The sequence below is a fragment of the Electrophorus electricus genome, chromosome 25 (assembly GCF_041902795.1).
Source record: "Electrophorus electricus isolate QZ-2024a chromosome 25, ASM4190279v1, whole genome shotgun sequence".
NCBI lineage: Eukaryota > Metazoa > Chordata > Actinopteri > Gymnotiformes > Gymnotidae > Electrophorus > Electrophorus electricus.
Window position 1 is genome coordinate 4,477,566 of NC_137521.1, and position 18,803 is coordinate 4,496,368.

At 39.8% G+C, this 18,803-nt stretch overlaps 1 protein-coding gene across 4 annotated transcripts in view; it reads right to left on the reverse strand.

Moving 5' to 3' along the window:
* Window positions 1-15,801, reverse strand: part of cpne5a (copine Va) — a 56,000-nt gene extending 40,199 nt beyond the window's left edge. For all 4 annotated transcript variants that reach the window (XR_014119923.1, XR_014119922.1, XM_027030079.3 and 1 more), the window contains exons 1-3: window positions 15,428-15,801; window positions 3,816-3,856; window positions 2,962-3,008 (exon numbers count right to left, since the gene is read on the reverse strand). Coding sequence is in view for 2 of the 4 variants with exons in the window: in XM_027030079.3 (XP_026885880.1) it covers window positions 2,962-3,008; window positions 3,816-3,856; window positions 15,428-15,537 (198 nt within the window). In the remaining 2 variants the exon portion in view is untranslated. The remainder of the gene's footprint in view (window positions 1-2,961; window positions 3,009-3,815; window positions 3,857-15,427) is intronic.
* Window positions 15,802-18,803: the final 3,002 nt, after the last annotated feature.

Here is an 18,803-nt window from a genome sequence, read left to right on the forward strand (position 1 = left end):
AGATAAAAGGCTTCAGATGCAGGGCTTGACATTTGGAAAGAAACTTATATTTGGTGGCAAAAAAAATTAACTGCATAAAAAGGTAAAAATTATCTGACATTTGGAAGACTAGTTTTAGAAATTTTTATGAACCTTCAAATGGAAAACATTGATATTCTGGATGTTTATTCTAGTTGTCATATGTGTAAAATGGGTGTGCATATTTTGAATACTAAACAAACTTCTCTCCAGCCTTGGTGTGACTGGCTCCACATTGAAATTGTTCCAGTCCTGACTTGTGGGCTGGTCCTATCAGGTAACATGGAGAGGATCCACATCCAATCCATGTAGAATCTGGACTGATGTCCTCCAAGACTCAGTGCTCGGACCTCTTCTCTTCTCTTTGTTACTCTCTTATCTTTGTTTGCTCTCTTGGTGATAAATCTTCTCATGGTTTCTCATATCATTTTTATGCTGACAACACCCAACTAATTCTTTCCTTCCCACCTTCTGGCACTCAGGTTTCCAGGCATATCTCAGCATGCTTGACTGACATTTCTTTATGGATGATAGCCCATGACTTGATGCTCAACCCCAGCAAAACTGAGCTTCTGTACCTTCCAGGAACTCCCAATCCTCACTATGGTGCACTGTTCCTTTCAAGAACTCTCTAGTATTGCCATCTGAGGCTACTCATAGCCTGGGCATAACTTTGGATAACCAGTTTTCGTTTCAAACCTGACCCGGTCATGCAGATTTCTCTTTTGTAATGCATGAAGGATTTGGCCCTTTCTCTCCCAGGAAGCTACCCAGGTGCTTGTGCAGTCCCTTGTCATGTCAAAGCTAGACTACTGCAAATTTGTTAATTGCTGGTCTTCTTCTACATGCCATCAGACCTCTACAACTGATGCAGCATGACTAGTCCTCCAAAGTTCAAAAATATCACTCCACTGCTGCATTCCTACTGGTTTCCAGTAGCTGCGTGCATCAGATCTAAAATCCTGATGCTCGCCTACAAAGCCAAAAATGGACCAGTCCCACCTATATGAAGACAATAGTCAAAGCCTGATCTGTACATCAAGTACATCAAACTGGAAGTACAGCTCAGCTTGAAACACCATGCTTCAAATCTCATGGAAGACAAGCATCAAGATTATTCTCTGTCCTGGCTTGCAGATGGTGGAAAGAACTTCCACTGGCTGGCTGGACAGCAGAGTCCTTGCAGTCTCTAAACACAAACTGAAGACTCATATATTTGAGGTTATTTAAATGACTATTGAGCCTGCACCTATAGAAATGTCATAATACTGTTGAGTAATTGAACTCTCCAGCAATTATTTGTTGGTATTTTTTGATATTGCACTTATTTTTGCCTGATATAGAGCTTATGCTTATTTTACACTTCTTTTCGGTATCAGCATTGATTCCTAAATTTCAGCAGTATTCTAGTTCAATGGTATCTTGAACTCTAACCTACTGTACTGGCTAGGATACATTCTATAGTAGATGACAAAGCACTTTTATAAGTCACTCTGGATAAGAGTGTCTGCTAAATACTGAAAATGTAAAATATACTATGTAACAGGGATAGGTACATAATTTAATTCTACTGGCAATTTACCTATTTCTTATATGCTTGTAACATGATTTTTATATTTTGACTGCATTAAAAAATATCAGTGATAAGAAAATGATAAGACCTAGAATACCAATGTTTGTGATGAAAGAAAAACTAGGCGATACATAATGTTAAACATGTACAGTTGAAGTGTTTACACTGAGAATATAAAATAATGCAAAGAAATTAAAAAGATAGAGAAATCACTACAGTGGAGTGAATTGTGATCTATCTTGTCTGAAGCATTTTTGTAGTAGTGGCAGAAAAACAGGAGACTAGAAAGGAGCAAAGAGTATGAGAAAGATGGCAGGTTGTGTTCTGGCAGGCAGTAGATGGTCACACAGCCGAAGACAACACTAGGATGAAGATAGACTATCTGGCCCATGGACATGTCTGCCCATCTTTGGGCTGGAGCTCTGTAATTAAGGGTGGCTTCTGTGCCAGAGAGAGAACCCTGACATTATCTTCTCCTGCACGGACAAACTTCCCTTCAGCCGGAGAAGGAGACAAGACACTATCATTCCTTCCCTGGTGTGAAACCTTTCTGCCGCCTCACTGCTGGTGTCACGAAACATGCTCTTTGATGGCAGAGACAGGAAGCATGCTTCCACGCGACTAATCTGAGGAAGCGATTTGTTCAAAGCTGCTAGTTGAGTTCCATGTAGAAAAAAAGCATTACACTACCAAAGCAGAAGAGAGTTGTGCTGTCTGCAGGGTCTTGACTTAACAGTACTGTCTTTTGCAGCAGGATTTAATTAAGGAGTCTCCATAAAAACCATGTCTGATCAGCTTGATCTGACAGACTGTGATATCCTATTTAGATGTCCTGATATTTTTGTTTTGTTTATTCTATTATGTTGTTGGGTTTTTCTGGCTTGCACATTGACTGAACTGGCAGCAAGAGCAAGTCGGTCATTATAACGACTTGGCAAGATTTTATCTAATTCAACTCCAGTGTGGCAAATCAGCACCACTGAGACCAGGCCCCATTACAAATGCACTGGCCAGACAACAGTGATTGACTATAATGATAATTGCTATCAGAATGTATGCGATCGTCTTAATAGCCAATCACTTGGGAGCAGGGCTTCGCAAAGGGCCGAGATTTGAATATTCAGTGGTGAAATCAATGAGAAGTGATGGGCACCTGAAAGCTAACACCTGAGAGAGATAAAGAGCAAGAGCGAGAGAGAGAGAGAGAGAGAGAGAGAGAGAGAGAGAGAGAGAGAGAGAGAGAGAGAGAGAGAGAGAGACCGAGACACAGGGTAAGCCAGGACTGAGAGAATATTTGCAGCTGATTAACAGAAATGACGGAAGCTCGGGCCCAGCTGATTCTGGGCTTGTTCTCATACCGGATCACTCACCTCCCTCCACTGCTTCGACTCCACTCCCTGAGTATACAGGATGCACACTGCAGGGGTGGGAGAGACAGTGAGAGAGAGAGACAGAATTAGAGAGAGTGAAAAAAAAACAGAGTGGAGGAAGGAGAAAGGGAACAAATAGATTAAAGGATTCATAACAATATCTTACTTCATTTATATAATTTTAATAGTCAAAATGGAAGAAGAATATGAGGAAATCTAAAACAGCATCAAAAAAGTAAATTCTCCATCTTCTCTATTAAATTAACACTGGCTTCAATACATTGTGTACAAGGGTGAAGGCCGTGCTAGATAATATAATCATGCATTATCCACACAAAGAATAAAGTGAGCCAACGTTGAAAATGACATAGATCTGCTCGTCCTGTGTTTTTGTATCCAGCCACTGTGACTCATCTTTCTGTGCCCACATAAGAGCCACTAGCTACTGATGATGTGCAAGAACCCAGAGCCTTCAAGAACAGCAGAGCTTCCATTAGCATTCAAGGAGCCAGGCTTGGACTGTGAATACATTACGGAATTCTGTTGATGTTGAAGAAAAACTGTCAAATTAGTATGCAAATGTGATGCGCAATGAGGGAACACTCAGAAACCGCCGATTGGACAGAATAGCTGTTAAGAGCAATGAAAAGTGTACTGATGTTCGAGGGTCAAAAGGATGTGCAGTGTACTGAGAGGTTTTGTTTGAAGGATCCTATGCTTGTGCGGTCAGAAGGAGGGACTTTCCTTTACGATTGATGGTGCTCTGGCTACATCAAGCAAGTGGGTTGAAAAATTGAACTAAATGAGTTTTTCATTGTTTGAAAAAAGTATTTTAAAAAAACAGTGGTGCTTACCTGGATCGGATTTGGAGAATGTGTCTCGATCTAATAGGTTTCTGGAGAAAAGATGTATGCAAGTCAGCATAAATTGTTACCTGGTAATAGACAGATAATTGTCCATACTTTTAAATATATAAATACTTTTAATTTTACCAGCAATCACCTGTTATTGTTCAGTCAGTTAGTGAATTTAGGCAGAGATCAATACCTTAAAATGACGTTATTACTGCTTATTGGTTCTAAATTGTTTGTTTGTTTTGTTTTTGTTTTTTTTCTTTTTGGTTTCATATAATGACATGAGCAATTTTAATTCAAAACTCATTGCTTGAAGTATCTTTTCAAACCTCTAATTGGACAGGTTGTGTGTATGTATGCACCTATGTCATAAAGCACACTGCACAGCTCAATACTTAATTCCCCATATACGTGGGAGTTGCAGACAGTACTGGAGCTTTTCCACACTTATCTCACAGACACACACACATACACACACATGAGCGCACACATACACACACACACACACACACACACACACACACACACACAGACACATTTGCTATGCTTCAGTGACTCTAAAGTTAAGTGCTGCTTGAAGGCAGAAGAATATGAATAGCAACATCAACCATGCTGCACCCAAGCTGTAAGTCCAAATTACAATAGTGTCCAAACTCTGGAATTCTGCAAGCAACCTCCTTATTCATAGAAACAGTGAGCTAATGTATCCAGATTGTAAAAACCTATGGCCTGTGTCCTGCATTCATAGTCTGACTTTACCATCTATCTATCTGGAAACAGTTGTATCCATGAGAGAAAATATATTGGTTTAAGAGGTACTGAACTTGAAAGCTGACATGCATTCAAACTTTTCCACTTTTCATAACTTGTCTTTGTCCTCAATGCCAAAGATTTTATGTTGAGAATGTTTTAATTGCCTATTTTACAGTATTGTTTTTGTACAGTATTTTGTTTTGCTGCCACACAGTTACTCTGCTGTATGCAGGACTTGTAAATACATGCTTTCTTATGTTCATATTGGCCTAGTCTACAGTCACTGTAGCAGCCATGCCACTACTGCTAGTACAGCATGCTGTGTCAGAGATCCAGGTCAGTGAGAGTGATATCTCATGCCTCATATATGAAATGCATGTGTTCTGTAAACATCTGAAGATGTCATTTACTGTAGTAGACATTTCCATGAATCAACCCACACAAGCAGACAAGACAGCTTACTGTCTTGCGCCTTTTTTTTTCACATGCCCATTTTCATACACCATCTCCTTCTATTGCTTGTAAACACCAGTTTTAAAATTTCTCAGTGCTGCCCACAATACACTTCTGGCTGACAAGCTGACTCAGAAATCTGGTACACGCTGCACATGCAATGGAGTGCTTGAGTGTCTATTAGTAAATGAATAATCACGGATGCCCAGAAAACTGTCAAGTGACATTACTGTAAGAAATCAATAACATCACATTTGGTGAAATCCTACCTTAAATTATATGATTTACATCTTTCAATTGATAAAGCTGTTTGAGGGATTTTACAAATATAGGATTCAGACGTAGAGATGAGAAAGGAGAATACTCATTGCCATAGCAGCCTGTCAGGCTTAATCTTATGCTAACAGACATCAGCAGAAACAAAGCCCTGTCATTTCTCCCTTAAAGCAGTTTGAACACATTCGTGTTCTTCAATTAGTTTCTCAGTTCTTCACCTTTGGGCAATTACTTCTTGATATCTTAACAAGTTAATCTGTGGATGGAACCAAGTTCCATTTTAATAATAGCTGTACATATTCTTGAACAAAGTGAGGTAATTGAATGAGCTTGACTCATGACTGAATTTCAGATTTGAATGTCAAAAGTGGGCTCTATTTACTTACTATTTACATACTTTTATACAGTATACAAGTGCCACAGACTGTTGCACCGTAGGACAAGGTCTGGTTTGTGAGATCCTGTGCTATGTGATTCCTGTCCTGCCTTTGAGATCCACCCTCAAACAAATATGTTTTCATGGTCTGTAAATCAAAGGACTGCCAGATGTGAAGTCCTGTGGCTGTGATATCTGCTGGTACTGCTGTTTCATTTTGGAGACAACTTCCAGTATTTAGTCACATTTGTTTGGTCACTGGCAGGCTTAAACAATAACACTGGTCAAGATAAGAAATTCTGACACTTGGTCAGGAATAAAGAACATCAAGAAAAGAGAATTGTCCTTGATGAGAGACCTAACTATTTTTCTTGTAAGGCTTAGATATTATTCTTCATGTTGTATCTCTGCCTATATCTGGCATTTAGAGTGCTTTTGTATAGTTTTGCATACTTAAGTACTTTTAATGAACACATCTGTATTACTTTAAGACCTTGTAAGCCTCAACCTTTCATAAGGTAAAGCACTTAATAAACATAGTAATGTTAAATATTATTCCATGTAGATCTGGGTGCCATTGTATTTCATAATAATTATGCAGCTTTAACCTTTACATATCAATCATAATGAACTGGCCTCCATAAATTTCCAAATTTAATTAGACAATAAACAAAGTTCTGCACTTGTACTTAAAGAATAATAGACCCCAATTAAGCCATATAAATCCAGAGTGAGGGCACATTTTGTGATATTTCTCTAGCAATTTTTGAACAGATGATGATCCTTATGCTCTGTGATTCATTTTAAATTCACTTCCATCCACAATTCCTCCTGATGCCTCAATCTACAGATTACTGTATTTTGAATCAATAAAATTATCAACAAAGGATGAGGGTAGTGAAGATTAATGAGTAAAAGCCTGAATACAGGAACTGAACTAACAAAGAAGTAAAAAATTTTGTCTGGCAGTACAGAAGTGTATATAATACACTTACATTTTAATTTAACATAAATTTCAGTTTTACTTCCTGATTACCGATTATAAACTCTATCAAATTATAACCTGGGAAATTACAACGTGGATGGGTATGAAGCCAACCACCTAAAGGTAGTTTTTGTCTGGTATGTGTAGTACTAACTCTTGGGATGACCAGCATTACCATAAACATGCAGCTAGATGAAAAGTACTTACAGACTGACAGTCTGTGATCCAAATGTATGAATGAAATTTAAAATTGCAGGCTCTTGACTGGCATCCAGCAATCCAACTGCCTGCCCACTGGACCCTATCCCATCCACATTTAATCTCACAGGATCTGCTCCCCTTCATCATTCCTATCATAAATATTTCTCTATTATTAGGTCACATACCTTCTGCCTTCAAGACTACCAGGGTGGAATCCATACCGAAGGAACCTGCACAAAACAGCTTTAACAACTACTGACCAGTATCTCTCCTTTCTTTTGTTTCAAAGCTTTTTAAGTGGGCTGTCTACAATCAGTTGTCTCTCTTCCTCATCCAGAACTATCTCCAGGATCCTAATGAGTCTGGCTTCAATCCTCTACAGTCTACTGAAATTACTTGCAATGATGGAGAAGTTTAATGTGGCTAGATCAGCCAAACTGTCATCCGTCATGATTCTTCTTTCTTGTTGCCTTCGACTTGGTGAACCACAAGATTTTCATGTCAGACCTCTCTGACCTAGGAATCGCCAGCTCAGAAAAGAGTCCCACCTAGAGAGATTCTCTTATCAGGTAACATGAAAGGGATCCACATCCTGTCCATGTAGACTCTCCACCAGTGTCCCATAAGTCCAGGGTTCTCTTTCCCTTTTTTTTTACATTTGCTCTCCTGGTGATGAATTGGATTCTCCTACCATTGCTATGCCAGTGATGTCCAATTAAACCTGCAGGTTTCTTACCGTATCTCAGCAAGTTTGATGAACCTTTCACCATGAATGGCAACGCACCACCTAAAACTGGATCCCAGCAAGACCAAACTGCTACACATCCATGGAGGAACAGTTCCTCAGTGGACTTTTGCCACCTATTTTGAGAACTCATTAATCACTCCATCTGAGAATGCATGAAACCTTGGTATAATCAAATCTTATGAAAAACATGACCCAGTTATACAGGTTTCTTCTATTCAGCATTTGGAGAATCACACTTTTCTCTCTAAGAAAGCCAGCCAGGTGCTTGTTCAGTCTCTGGTCATCTCCAGGTTTGACTATTCCAACTCACTCCTGGTGGTTCTTCCTATGCATGCCCTCAGGCCTTTACAACTGATCCAGAATGCTGAAGCACAGATGGTCTTCAACACTCCTAGATTTTTCCATGTAACTCCACTACTCTGTTCACTTCACTGGCTTCCTGTAACTGCTTGTTTCAGATTTAAAACTCTGATGCTTACCTACAAGGCCAAAAATGCACCTGCTCCCTTCTCCCTGATGGCAATTGTCAATCCCCAGTCTTTATCTTGAGCACTTCAAGCATGGCCTGGCTTCACCCACCATGTTTCAGGATTCATGAAAAACGAACATCAAGCATCTTCTGTGTATTAGCATCCTGTGGAACGAACTTCTACTGGCAGTCTGAGCAATGGAGCCCCTTACTTTAAACAGCCTTTAAGAGGTGACTGAAGACTCATCTCTTTGAAAAGCACTTTAATCAAAGATTTATATTTGCACTTGTTTGTGTTGTTTAATTGTGATGTTTCCTATAGCATTGTTTTGTATTGTATTGTAGCTGTCATTTTAGATTTCAGCTGTGACATTTGGTTCTGGCAGTGTTTTGGTTAAGGTATCTTTTGACTCTGAGTGATTGTATCTGTCTGTAAAGCATCCTTGAGTTTGAGAAAGGCACTATATACATGTAACTAATAATAATAATAATAATATTGACTCAAGCTAAGGAAACTTAAAACTAACGCACTTTTGTAAGTTGCTCTCTATAAGAGAGTCTATTAAATTTCCATAAATGTAAATGTAAATGTTCCAGCACGTTTTTGTGTCAAGGATGGTTTTGGCATACCAAAGCAGTTCGTTTTCCTCTTCAAATCTCCAGTCTCACACTGCTAGTCCTGTGATCCTATTCCCCTCTCATTCACACTCTCCAAGAACCCAATGGCACTGTAATTGGCACCTTTGCACAGGGAGAAGCTATTTCAGCCAGATAGATCAAAATAGACTTTAACCTCCTCAGCAGGTGCTTGATGTCTTATTGGTTCAAAGAGGCAGAAGGCATGATTCAAGAGATGGAGAAGTAGGACACCCTAGCTAAGGACTAACTGGCCAAGTGGGAACTTTTAGGATGCGTTTCAGCAAAAAAGTAAAAAAACTTTGATGTATCAGAGTGAGAAAGGTTGTTTTATTGTGTTGCCCGGGGAAAAGAAATCTTCTGTTGAGGTTAGTGCAGATTGGTGTTGTGCTACTGTCACAAGAGACTTAGAGCAACAGCACCGAGTTCATCATTAAGACAATTTGATCAATGGCATATAAAACACAAGGTATGGCTGAGGCAAAATGGCAAACCAAAGAACTAAAGTGTTTCCCCAGAGTGCACGGTGAGGATGAACAGCCCAGCACAATTTTGAGCTAAGCACCAGCATCTTACCAGGCTGTTATTAAGAAATTTGACTGTGTGTGTGTGTGTGTGTGTGTGTGTGTGTGTGTGTGTGTGTGTGTGTGTGTGTGTTGCATCACACACGTGCAGTTTCTTTCAGGAAGGAGAATTCCCATTAGGAAGTTTCATTATCTTGATGAGCAGGGCACAGTGCACCACCTTGCTCTTCGGTTTTAGAAGTGTGATGATGAAACAACAATGTCAGTACTTCTCCAACTAATCAACAACATATTATTCATACAATGTAATTAAACCCTAAACACTGCTTAACTTACTTTATTGTGAAACTTTATATCTGTCTTCCACAATAGCCCAAGGGCATAGCTATATGGTCCCAATGATAAGATTAGTCTTTGCCATGGTTTATTACTGTGTTGGGAAACAAATACAGTACCTAAATCTTATAGAGGAATGATAAATGACTCTCATTTTCAGAGAATTACTGCCACACATTTTTTGATTCATGAGTCTGCAGTGTTGAGGTTAATCTTAAGCCTTAGGGGTTTTAAGTTTGAGCAGTAAAGAAAAATAATTGTCACTGATTAATTGAAATGGCTCTTCAAAGACTAATATGGATCTGAGAAAGAGCAAATGGCCTTTGTGTGTAAGGTATTATAACCTATGCATAAATGAAAAGACAAGTACAAATATAATGTTAGTGAAGAATAACATTTTAGTTGACACTTTGTGGTATTATGTTTTACTGCCAACTAAATGTGTAAAGAGTATTACATAGCTTAAGGGAAATGAAGATACAAACCAATGAGTGGCTTCAGCAGCACCCATGAGTCCCTTCCTAATGACCATGAATAGAATTTTTTGACAGGATTTTTAATGTTTGCCTATAAATATCAAGCAAATCAGCATCTTTTGGTGTTATTGTGAGTTTATTGGCATTTGAAACAAAAGATTTTTATAAAAGATTGTAGTCATATTTAAAGTATAAGCATAATATCTGACATGTGATTAACCTGCTTAATCACATGTCACAGCCTGACTCTCACGCATGTCAGAATCTTCAGAGTCTACAAGGCCTCACATGGGAATTGGGTGTGTAGGGCCTTATTTGCTTTGATTTTTGTGAAGCAACACCCTCTTTCATCTAAACTCAGACACACAAGCTCACAAGCACACATTTGAGTGTGCACGCGAGGGAAAAGTGCACATCTGCTATTATTGTTAACAACTGGCCCCATCCTCACCATGGCCAATGACCTTCCCTGCAGCAGATTTGGGGGGTTTCCCCACCTTTGGTTGGTGGTTACTCCTTGTAACAGAGGTTCCCCTCAAAGATGTTCATGAGGACAGACAGATCTATTGCTTAAAGCCATTAAGCATTTTAAGCTCCCAATAGCAGGTCTATCAAAACCAATAATGACAAAATTGTATGTCCTTTCAACACCCTGTAAATTGTGAGGGAAACACTATTATCATACAACTAAAGATATACTACAGAATTATTCTTGAAGAAATATTGGCAATTTTATCACTGTAACTTAACTGTCAAAGAAAAAAAAAACAGCCTGTACAGCACAATGCTCAATACACAGCAAATATCACAACTGAAAATGAGATTAGAATTCCCCTCGACCCACCCTTGGGGGAAATGTGCTATTCTCTCTCTATCTCTGTTTCTCTTTCTTTCTCATGCATCTTTTTTGTTCATGGATAATTATTCATTCGATTCCCTATTCAAGCTCTGCACTTGCTAATCTAAATATCCCCAAAATTGGAAGTGATATCATCTGCTGTGCCCCCACTCCATGGTAACAAGAGTCTGGATGAGCACTTGGCTGTTATGAACAGCACTGAGTGTTGGTCCAATGAGAATCCAGAGATGCATGTTCTAAGAACATGAAACTGACAAAGAGAAGAGCTGAAAGCAACATGGCTCAACATAGGCTTGCTACACCCCAACCAGGACAAAGAAAAATCTGATAAAAAAATGTGTCTTTAAAAACCACTGAGCCATTAAAAAAAAAAAAAAAACAACTTTCATTTATCCCAAGACCCCAAGGGCACTTTGAACCCATGCCATTTCAGGTTGTGCAATAACCATCTGGCTGAAAAATTATCCCCTGAGGAAAGACAATCTCTGTCATTCATGTGTAGGATACAACTAATGACTTTTTTTCGTTTGTGGAACGCATTCTTAGTCGTCTCACTTTGTGCCATCCTAAGTAATTAAGTCTGAGCATAATTAGCATTGTCACTGCACAGAGCTGACAAATAAAGTGAGCAGCAGAAATCAGTGGAAAAAGGCAATGCACTCTATAAGCTGTCACACTAAATCTTTGTGCACTGTGGTAGGGAGAAGTGGGAAGTTTAACATAATGTGACTCGGTTCATGCTTTTAATGTCTCTCGGACAGAGAGACAAGCAAATTGTTCAAGCACAGATACTGCACAACAGTCCAGTAACAGCAAACAAAGAACAGTAAAGAGTTGAAGCGCCCTCTCATTTGCCACACCTGCATATGGACAGGGCAGAGGCAGAAGGCAGCCAAGAAGCTGCAAAGAAACAGAAGCTCACCAGCAAATGTGGGAATTTGCCAGAGGGTGCGATGAAATTTCTCCACCGAGTCACTGAGCCTTCTACTGTTAGGCTAATAAGCGAAGGGGCACACAGTGTGATGCTCACAGACCTGAGAGAAGTACGTATCGTATATGTTATGGTTAAGTGTCAAATTACATTACCTTTAAGGGTACTCTTGTTGTCACAGTTTTATGCCACCCCTCAGAAAGAATGATGAGAGCTTAGGTTCAGGAGCCACTTTATAATGACATGGATTGCTTCTTTGAATATAAATCAAATCATCATAATTGTCCACACCACATGCCATGGCTGTACTCAACACTTATGGTTCAGTATCAGACAACAATCCATTTCACTCCCATCCCCTGTCCTCCACAAAGGGAACATATAATTGTCAAGCTGTTTTGGTGTGTAAGACTAATGCATAACTGCTAATAAAATAAAATGTGTTTAGTGTATATATCAACAGGCATTAGATATCTGTCATATTATGGTAATTGTACATAATGGTGTTTGGTTCTTTCTATCAGGGAAACAGAGGAAAACATGAATCCCATAATTCAGTGAAACAGTGTAAAAAAATAACCTCTCCCAGACACCTTACAGGATGTCCTGGTATTCATCTTTGCCATGTTGTTTTCCAGTTTCTCAACATCAGCCAGAGGCAAAGATATTACTCAGCAGTTGTATGATCTTGGACAGTAAGACATTTTTCAGTTAAAAAGGTGAGGACATGTCATGTTTAATCAAAGGAAGCAATTCACAACATGCAGGTTCTACCAGTGAATGCAATTGTCATTCTGACTAGTGGGGTAAAACAATGCTCAAGAAAAAAGACACTTAAAAATTATGAAAAGGACATGTTTCTGGTGTTATTTCCTAACTGTTCTTTTCCTGTGCCTGAAAATAATGAATTGTGCTTGTCTAAACTGCATGGAATTTGAAACTGAAATAATAAGATAGGACATGTGAGTTGGAGGGGGTTGTTGTGTCAAATCCCAGTCAAGGCATACAGGGCCAACGCGTAGGCAGGGCAGAGTTGCCAGACCAATAGGGGTGCCACTCTTCTGCCAGTTCATGATGGAGGCACTCCTTGTGTCTATGGTTCTAGCAGGGTGACAGACCAGTAGCCAGCTAACTTATGTTAACAAAGATCTACACTCACAAACACAATAAAACATTTATAAATAAAAAGGAGAAAAATGAACAGTGATTTAATGGGTTTTTTCCTGACTTATACATATGTGGATCAGTTACCACAATTTTTCTTCTCTTGGTATAAGATGATTTCTTGGTATTGTATCAGGTAAAATGACTGGAAGACACATCTTCCTCTGCTTTGGTGTAGTGCTGATAGGCAGAGATGAAACCACTTTGGTGGTTCAGCTTTTTTCTTTTAGAAGCTTTGCATATGGGTTAAGGTACAGGTCAAAGGTCAGTGTAACAGTACCAAGTCGACCAAGAGTGCACCAACCTAACGTTTATCATTATGCTCCATTTTACCTTCACGCACGAAGCACATGAATTATTCAGTCCCTGTTTCTTCACTCACATCTGAGCACACTAAGCCTGGTGCCAGGTGCCCTTCCTCAGCCCCTACACCATGCTCTGCAGGGGAAAGAGAGATTCAGCCTATGTGTACTTTGCATTGTATCTGTATGCAGGAGATTTAAAAATCGCATGGTTTTAAGAAAAGGCTATCCAAAACTTCCAAAGGAATGTTTTAGATGCATGTAGTCCTGCTTTTGGTACTTAATATAAGGTTCAATGCATCATGCTATCTGCATATACTTAGCGAAACAAGGACCCAAACCTTTAATCCTGTGACTCTTAATCCTGCTATTCTCTAAGTACATCAAAATTCCAGCCCACCTGAATGCACAGCATAATTGCAGCCAATAAATATCCTGTATTACTGCACCACAGAACGGCCAGTAATACAAGGGTTATCTAGTTCAGTCTTCCTAGTTTGTCAGCCCAATAACATCAGCAGCAGGTTATGAGAAGATCTGGAGGGGGCACGGACAGCAATTTTATTCTATGTCTGGCTGCATCTCCAGCCTCCCGGCCTGCACTAACATAATTACAGGAGACAAGTGCACACAATCCCTGACCTCACTATGTCCTGGCTTATTACAGTGTCAGAGAAACACTTTATAGACATATGTGCAGGTGTTTACAGAGGATTTCAGTATCACTACAACAGCATTTAGACATTACATTTAGGAGGAAAGCTGCTACTAATACAAAACTGCTGGTATCTCATTTTCATTTTTAGGTTTTCCAACAAATACATTTAAAACTGTCTGTTTAGGGCATCCAGTTTATAATTACACCCAATTACATCCACATCCTCTCAGTTGTTCTCAAATTACAAAATGCTCAAGGCAAATTAAGATGAAAAGTTAGTCAGTTTTTGATTCAGAAGAGAAAACAGCTCTTATTAGTGCACAACAAATGATTTGGACAGTCTGGTTGTGGATTTTAGTAATATCATTAGGTATAAATTGGGCTGCAGTGTATAATTTACTTTGAGTGTCTATTACTGAAGCAAAGTAGACATTACATCTGCCAGCTGTATCCATTTCTCCTCAAGATGATTGAAAACCCCACACCAGCAGCCCAACCCATTACTCCAAGCAATTTGGCTGACTGAGATCTTGATAGCAAGGCTGCATGAAGGAGATTGAATTTCATACCACTTGCATCTCTGACTTTTATCATGAAAGAAGACTTAATTGGAGGTATTCTTATCATCATGAGTAAACACACATATGCCATGGAAAAAAAAAATAATAATAACTGAGCAGTAATTTGCTTGTTCCACAAAGAGTACACTGCATCAACATACAGTGAAAATATAGGACAAGAAAAATATCCCCCAATTGGCTGTAGTGTATTTATATTCAATTAGACCAGGGAGTTGGATATGGAAACATGTTTTGCTCTAAATCTGACTCATAAATATCAAAGCCATACATCTAAATGAGAAAATGTACTAATGTTTAAATATATGGGCAGGTATAGCTGAAATGTACTAGTCAAATGGATGGCTTGCTTTGTCTACCACACAATAAGACTAAGTATCTTATGTTAGGAAACACCCTGACTGTCAGCAAGCAACCCCTTGCCATCATCACACAACATCTAGACTGCCAGATATGAGAAAGAGTCTACTCTTCATTCCTTAGCATGTCTTAACCTCGTCACCATGTGGAAACACAGGACCATATGACAACACATGGTTGGCAAATGTTGAATACAATAAACAAAAGTTTAAAACAGTAAAAATGTTATTTTCTATTATACAGTTAATATTCATATTGTGTCTTTATTTTTATTTTTTTATCAATTTAATTGTTGAGCAGGATGATTCCGCAACTTTTTGGGCAGACTATAATGCACCATATAAGAGCTCTCAAACCGAGTAATATCATGAAGAATAAATAAATAAATAACAAAACAGTTCAAAACTAACTGATACCTGACATTCAGTTGAATTGTTTTCCATTTACTAACACAGCAATTTCAATAAAATTGTAAACCAATTCTTCTTGCAGGAACGCAAAAGCGATTTAGTTCTACGGCACTGTACCTGCAAGAGACGGAGATTTCCACTTTAGTGGCGGGGATATTCCCGGTGATGGGGTCGAACTCGCACACCGAGGCCATTTCCTCCAGCTTGTCCATAACATCTCCCTCCATGGACGCTGGGACTGCGGGGAAGTTGTCCACCTCGCACAGTTTCACTGCGCTGGCTCCGAATGGAGGTTTTCGACTTACCCTTAGGCTAGGCGCGGATACGCACGCGGAGCGCAGTAGAGCGTGAGAGAATAGTTATCTGCGCTGACGGTGAACAGACTCAGCCTTGATACGCTCTGCAAAATAAAACCGAACAAAGTGGAAGTGAGACCGATGCCAAGAATGTTACAGAGGAATGTGAAAGAATGCACTTAAAGCTCTCGCAGAGAAGAGAGCTCTCTATTCCCGATGGACCGTTCGGAAAGTCAAAGAACAGAACTCCACCCCTTTCGCATTCTTTCACATGCTCGCTGCGTTGAGACTGCCGCTCAATGCAGCATCACATTATCGATGTGCGGCTATGGCTCATTATTGCTTAAGCCACACTTTCCCCAGCTATTTACAACACCAGCAGAACACACTATAATCCACACACCTTTGATGTTATATCTGTCTTTCTTTATAAGTTTTCCCTTATAGAGCCTGGAAATTTAAGTGCCCTATAGCGTCGAAACTGATCTAGTAATAGGGCTACGCCTAACACCACAATACTTAGTCCAAAATAGCATATGTTTAAATGAACCAAAGTAAAAGTGACACTTTATTCTATTAAAATTTAGATCATGCCGAGTCGCCCTGAATGCATTATTTATAATTAAAAGCCAGGCATATCCTCGGCATAATCAGTTTGGATTTAGTCTAAAAGGAAATTTACGCACGCTTGGATAAAAGTCCACACCATCTGCGGACAGTCTCTGGCGTTACCAATTTTCAGCACCACAGTTATGGACAGCTCCCTCTGCTTTCCGGGTAAGCGTCGTTATGCTTAATTGGACTGTGCAAGTTAACTCCCAGTGTTACCACAAAGAACAATATGAATCTTGCAAAATTATTGTTAGCCTATCATGTAGTAAATAAGATATACATAAGAATGCTTTTGAATGCATAAACATGAGAGTATTTGTGGGATGAAACTGGATGTATAGCTCTGCCTTCAGTGCTACTGTGAGAATTGTTTTCTGCCGTATCTTAAAAAATAGGACTATTTAAGATCCTGAAATAGTTCTAAGCCGGTAAGATGTGTGGTCTGTAGTACTGAAAGTGCTTTAAAGGAAGTGGATGTGAGAGTTGTATTAGGCTGATAATTTGCCGATTAAGGTCATTCTAAATCTGTTGCATATAACCCGAAAACATGTTCATATCTTGCATGAAAGAATGAGTCTACCTGCTTACTGAAGCGGAGGATGAGGTAAATAGCTTCTTGATGGTTCGCCTCTAGGCAGCTGTTTGTTCTGTACGTGGTACTGATAGGGAAGGGCATTAAAGGAGCTAACAGGCGCAGATAGGCGCTCAACAGGAGGAATCAGTTCACTCCGGAGTGATCCTCAGCAGGGAACAAACCAAGGGTCCTACAGGGAGGTCTGTAAAAGAAGCCTCGGCTTTTCTCCCGATCACCAAAATGCAACCCCCCACCCCCAGAAAATGCTTGTGGTATTCTATTAGCCTGTGTGTGTGTGTGTGTGTGTGTGTGTGTGTGTGTGTGTGTGTGTGTGTGTGTGTGTGTGTGTGTGTGTGTGTGTGTGTGTGTGCGTGCGTTCGTGCATGCGTCAAAGAGAAACATCAAGGAATGTAGAGAAGGATAATGTCAGTGTGCTTGTGTGGGCATGCCGGGGGGGCAGCTCTACTGCTCAAATAACGGTGTTGTTGAGAATGTGAGTTTTCTATCACAGCGGTTGGATTGCGTCTGTTTCCGTGCCTCTTGAACTGAGAGGGATCAGGACAGACATGTAATTCGGTTATTTTTTTTCTCGGTTTGAACCCAATTTCGTCGAGGGCTTCGCCAAACGCCCTGATCACAATCCACATTCCTGTGGGGCTCAACGAGTTTTCCCTTTGAATCGTCGTTCTGGTGGGGTTGTACTGATTTATTCATGTAATAGTAGCATAGGCTGTATCCAAGGGGGAGCCCAATGATTGTACATTAAGAGCCGTCAAAATGTGAGCTCACAATTTATATGGGCGAATACAATATTTTAAAAATATAAACGTGGCTTTTTCAGATAATAAAATTGAAGACTGCAAACAAATTTCAAACATTTCTGCAATTTGGTAATAATTGTTTTGTGCCAAACAGATAGCTATTTTCCAGAGCGTCCTGTCTCCAAAGTGTGAGAAGACACTATTTGGCCGACTTCTTCCAGACAGCCACAGGCAACTTCATGGAGACGGTGTTACTGTCGTAACGACGGACGCACCACAACGCTGCCACTGCTATCTGAATGATGCTTGATCATGCCGCAGAGACCATTAAAAAGGAATGAAACGTTTGTCTTTCCCATCCTCTCGGACGCGTATGTTACCCACACATTGTGAGAAAAGACAGAAAACCGAGCGCGCCTGGAAAATAGAGAACCCGAAACGAGAAGGTTAGTAAGCAAATGGTTGTCTGTTAGCTTGACTGAAAGGCGGGAAATTCGGCGTTCCATCGCACCTCTCGACGGTGACTCCACCTAATGCTCTTTCCATCTGTTACTGTGCAGAGCAAGATACCAAAATGGTGTAACTCAGAGGGAGACTGCCTGAGGCGGGCCTCGTTTCTGACAAGGAAAAAAGACTATCAAAACAATAATGGAATGAGGTGTGGCCTTGTATCTGATTCTAACACAGAGTAGAATTATATACTATGACTTGATTTGTATATAATCTGACGCTAATCTCACTTTAAAATATCACTCCCCAACATCACTGATGAATCATTATGGAATCAGCACTCACGACCCCTCTGTTTATATCTGTTTTCCTTTTTCACAGAGGATATAGATGAAACTGTAAGCCATAAAGTGACTGGAAGTCATTCAATTTCTTTCTTTTTTGCTTCTTGTTTGTGCTCTAAATTCCAGCACAGTGAAAACCAAACTCATAGAAAGGGAAGTAGTCACATTTCTCCTGATGTGAGGAATGTTAGAGAATATTGCAGATTCAATTATGAGACAAGGGAAGCATGATGGACGTGGACTTAATCCTGCAATGAACCCTTCCGTATTCCCCATCAGCACTGAGATCTATTTGTTCTAATCCTATGGTATAAGAAATCATCTTTTTGATTGAGCAAGTCCATCCTGGTAAAGACAGAAACTAACACAATATGGGGTGCAGCAGCTGTATTAGGTCACTCAAGGGGCCCTAACTAGTTCAGTGATGCCCATGTCTTTTATAATTAGCTGGGGCAA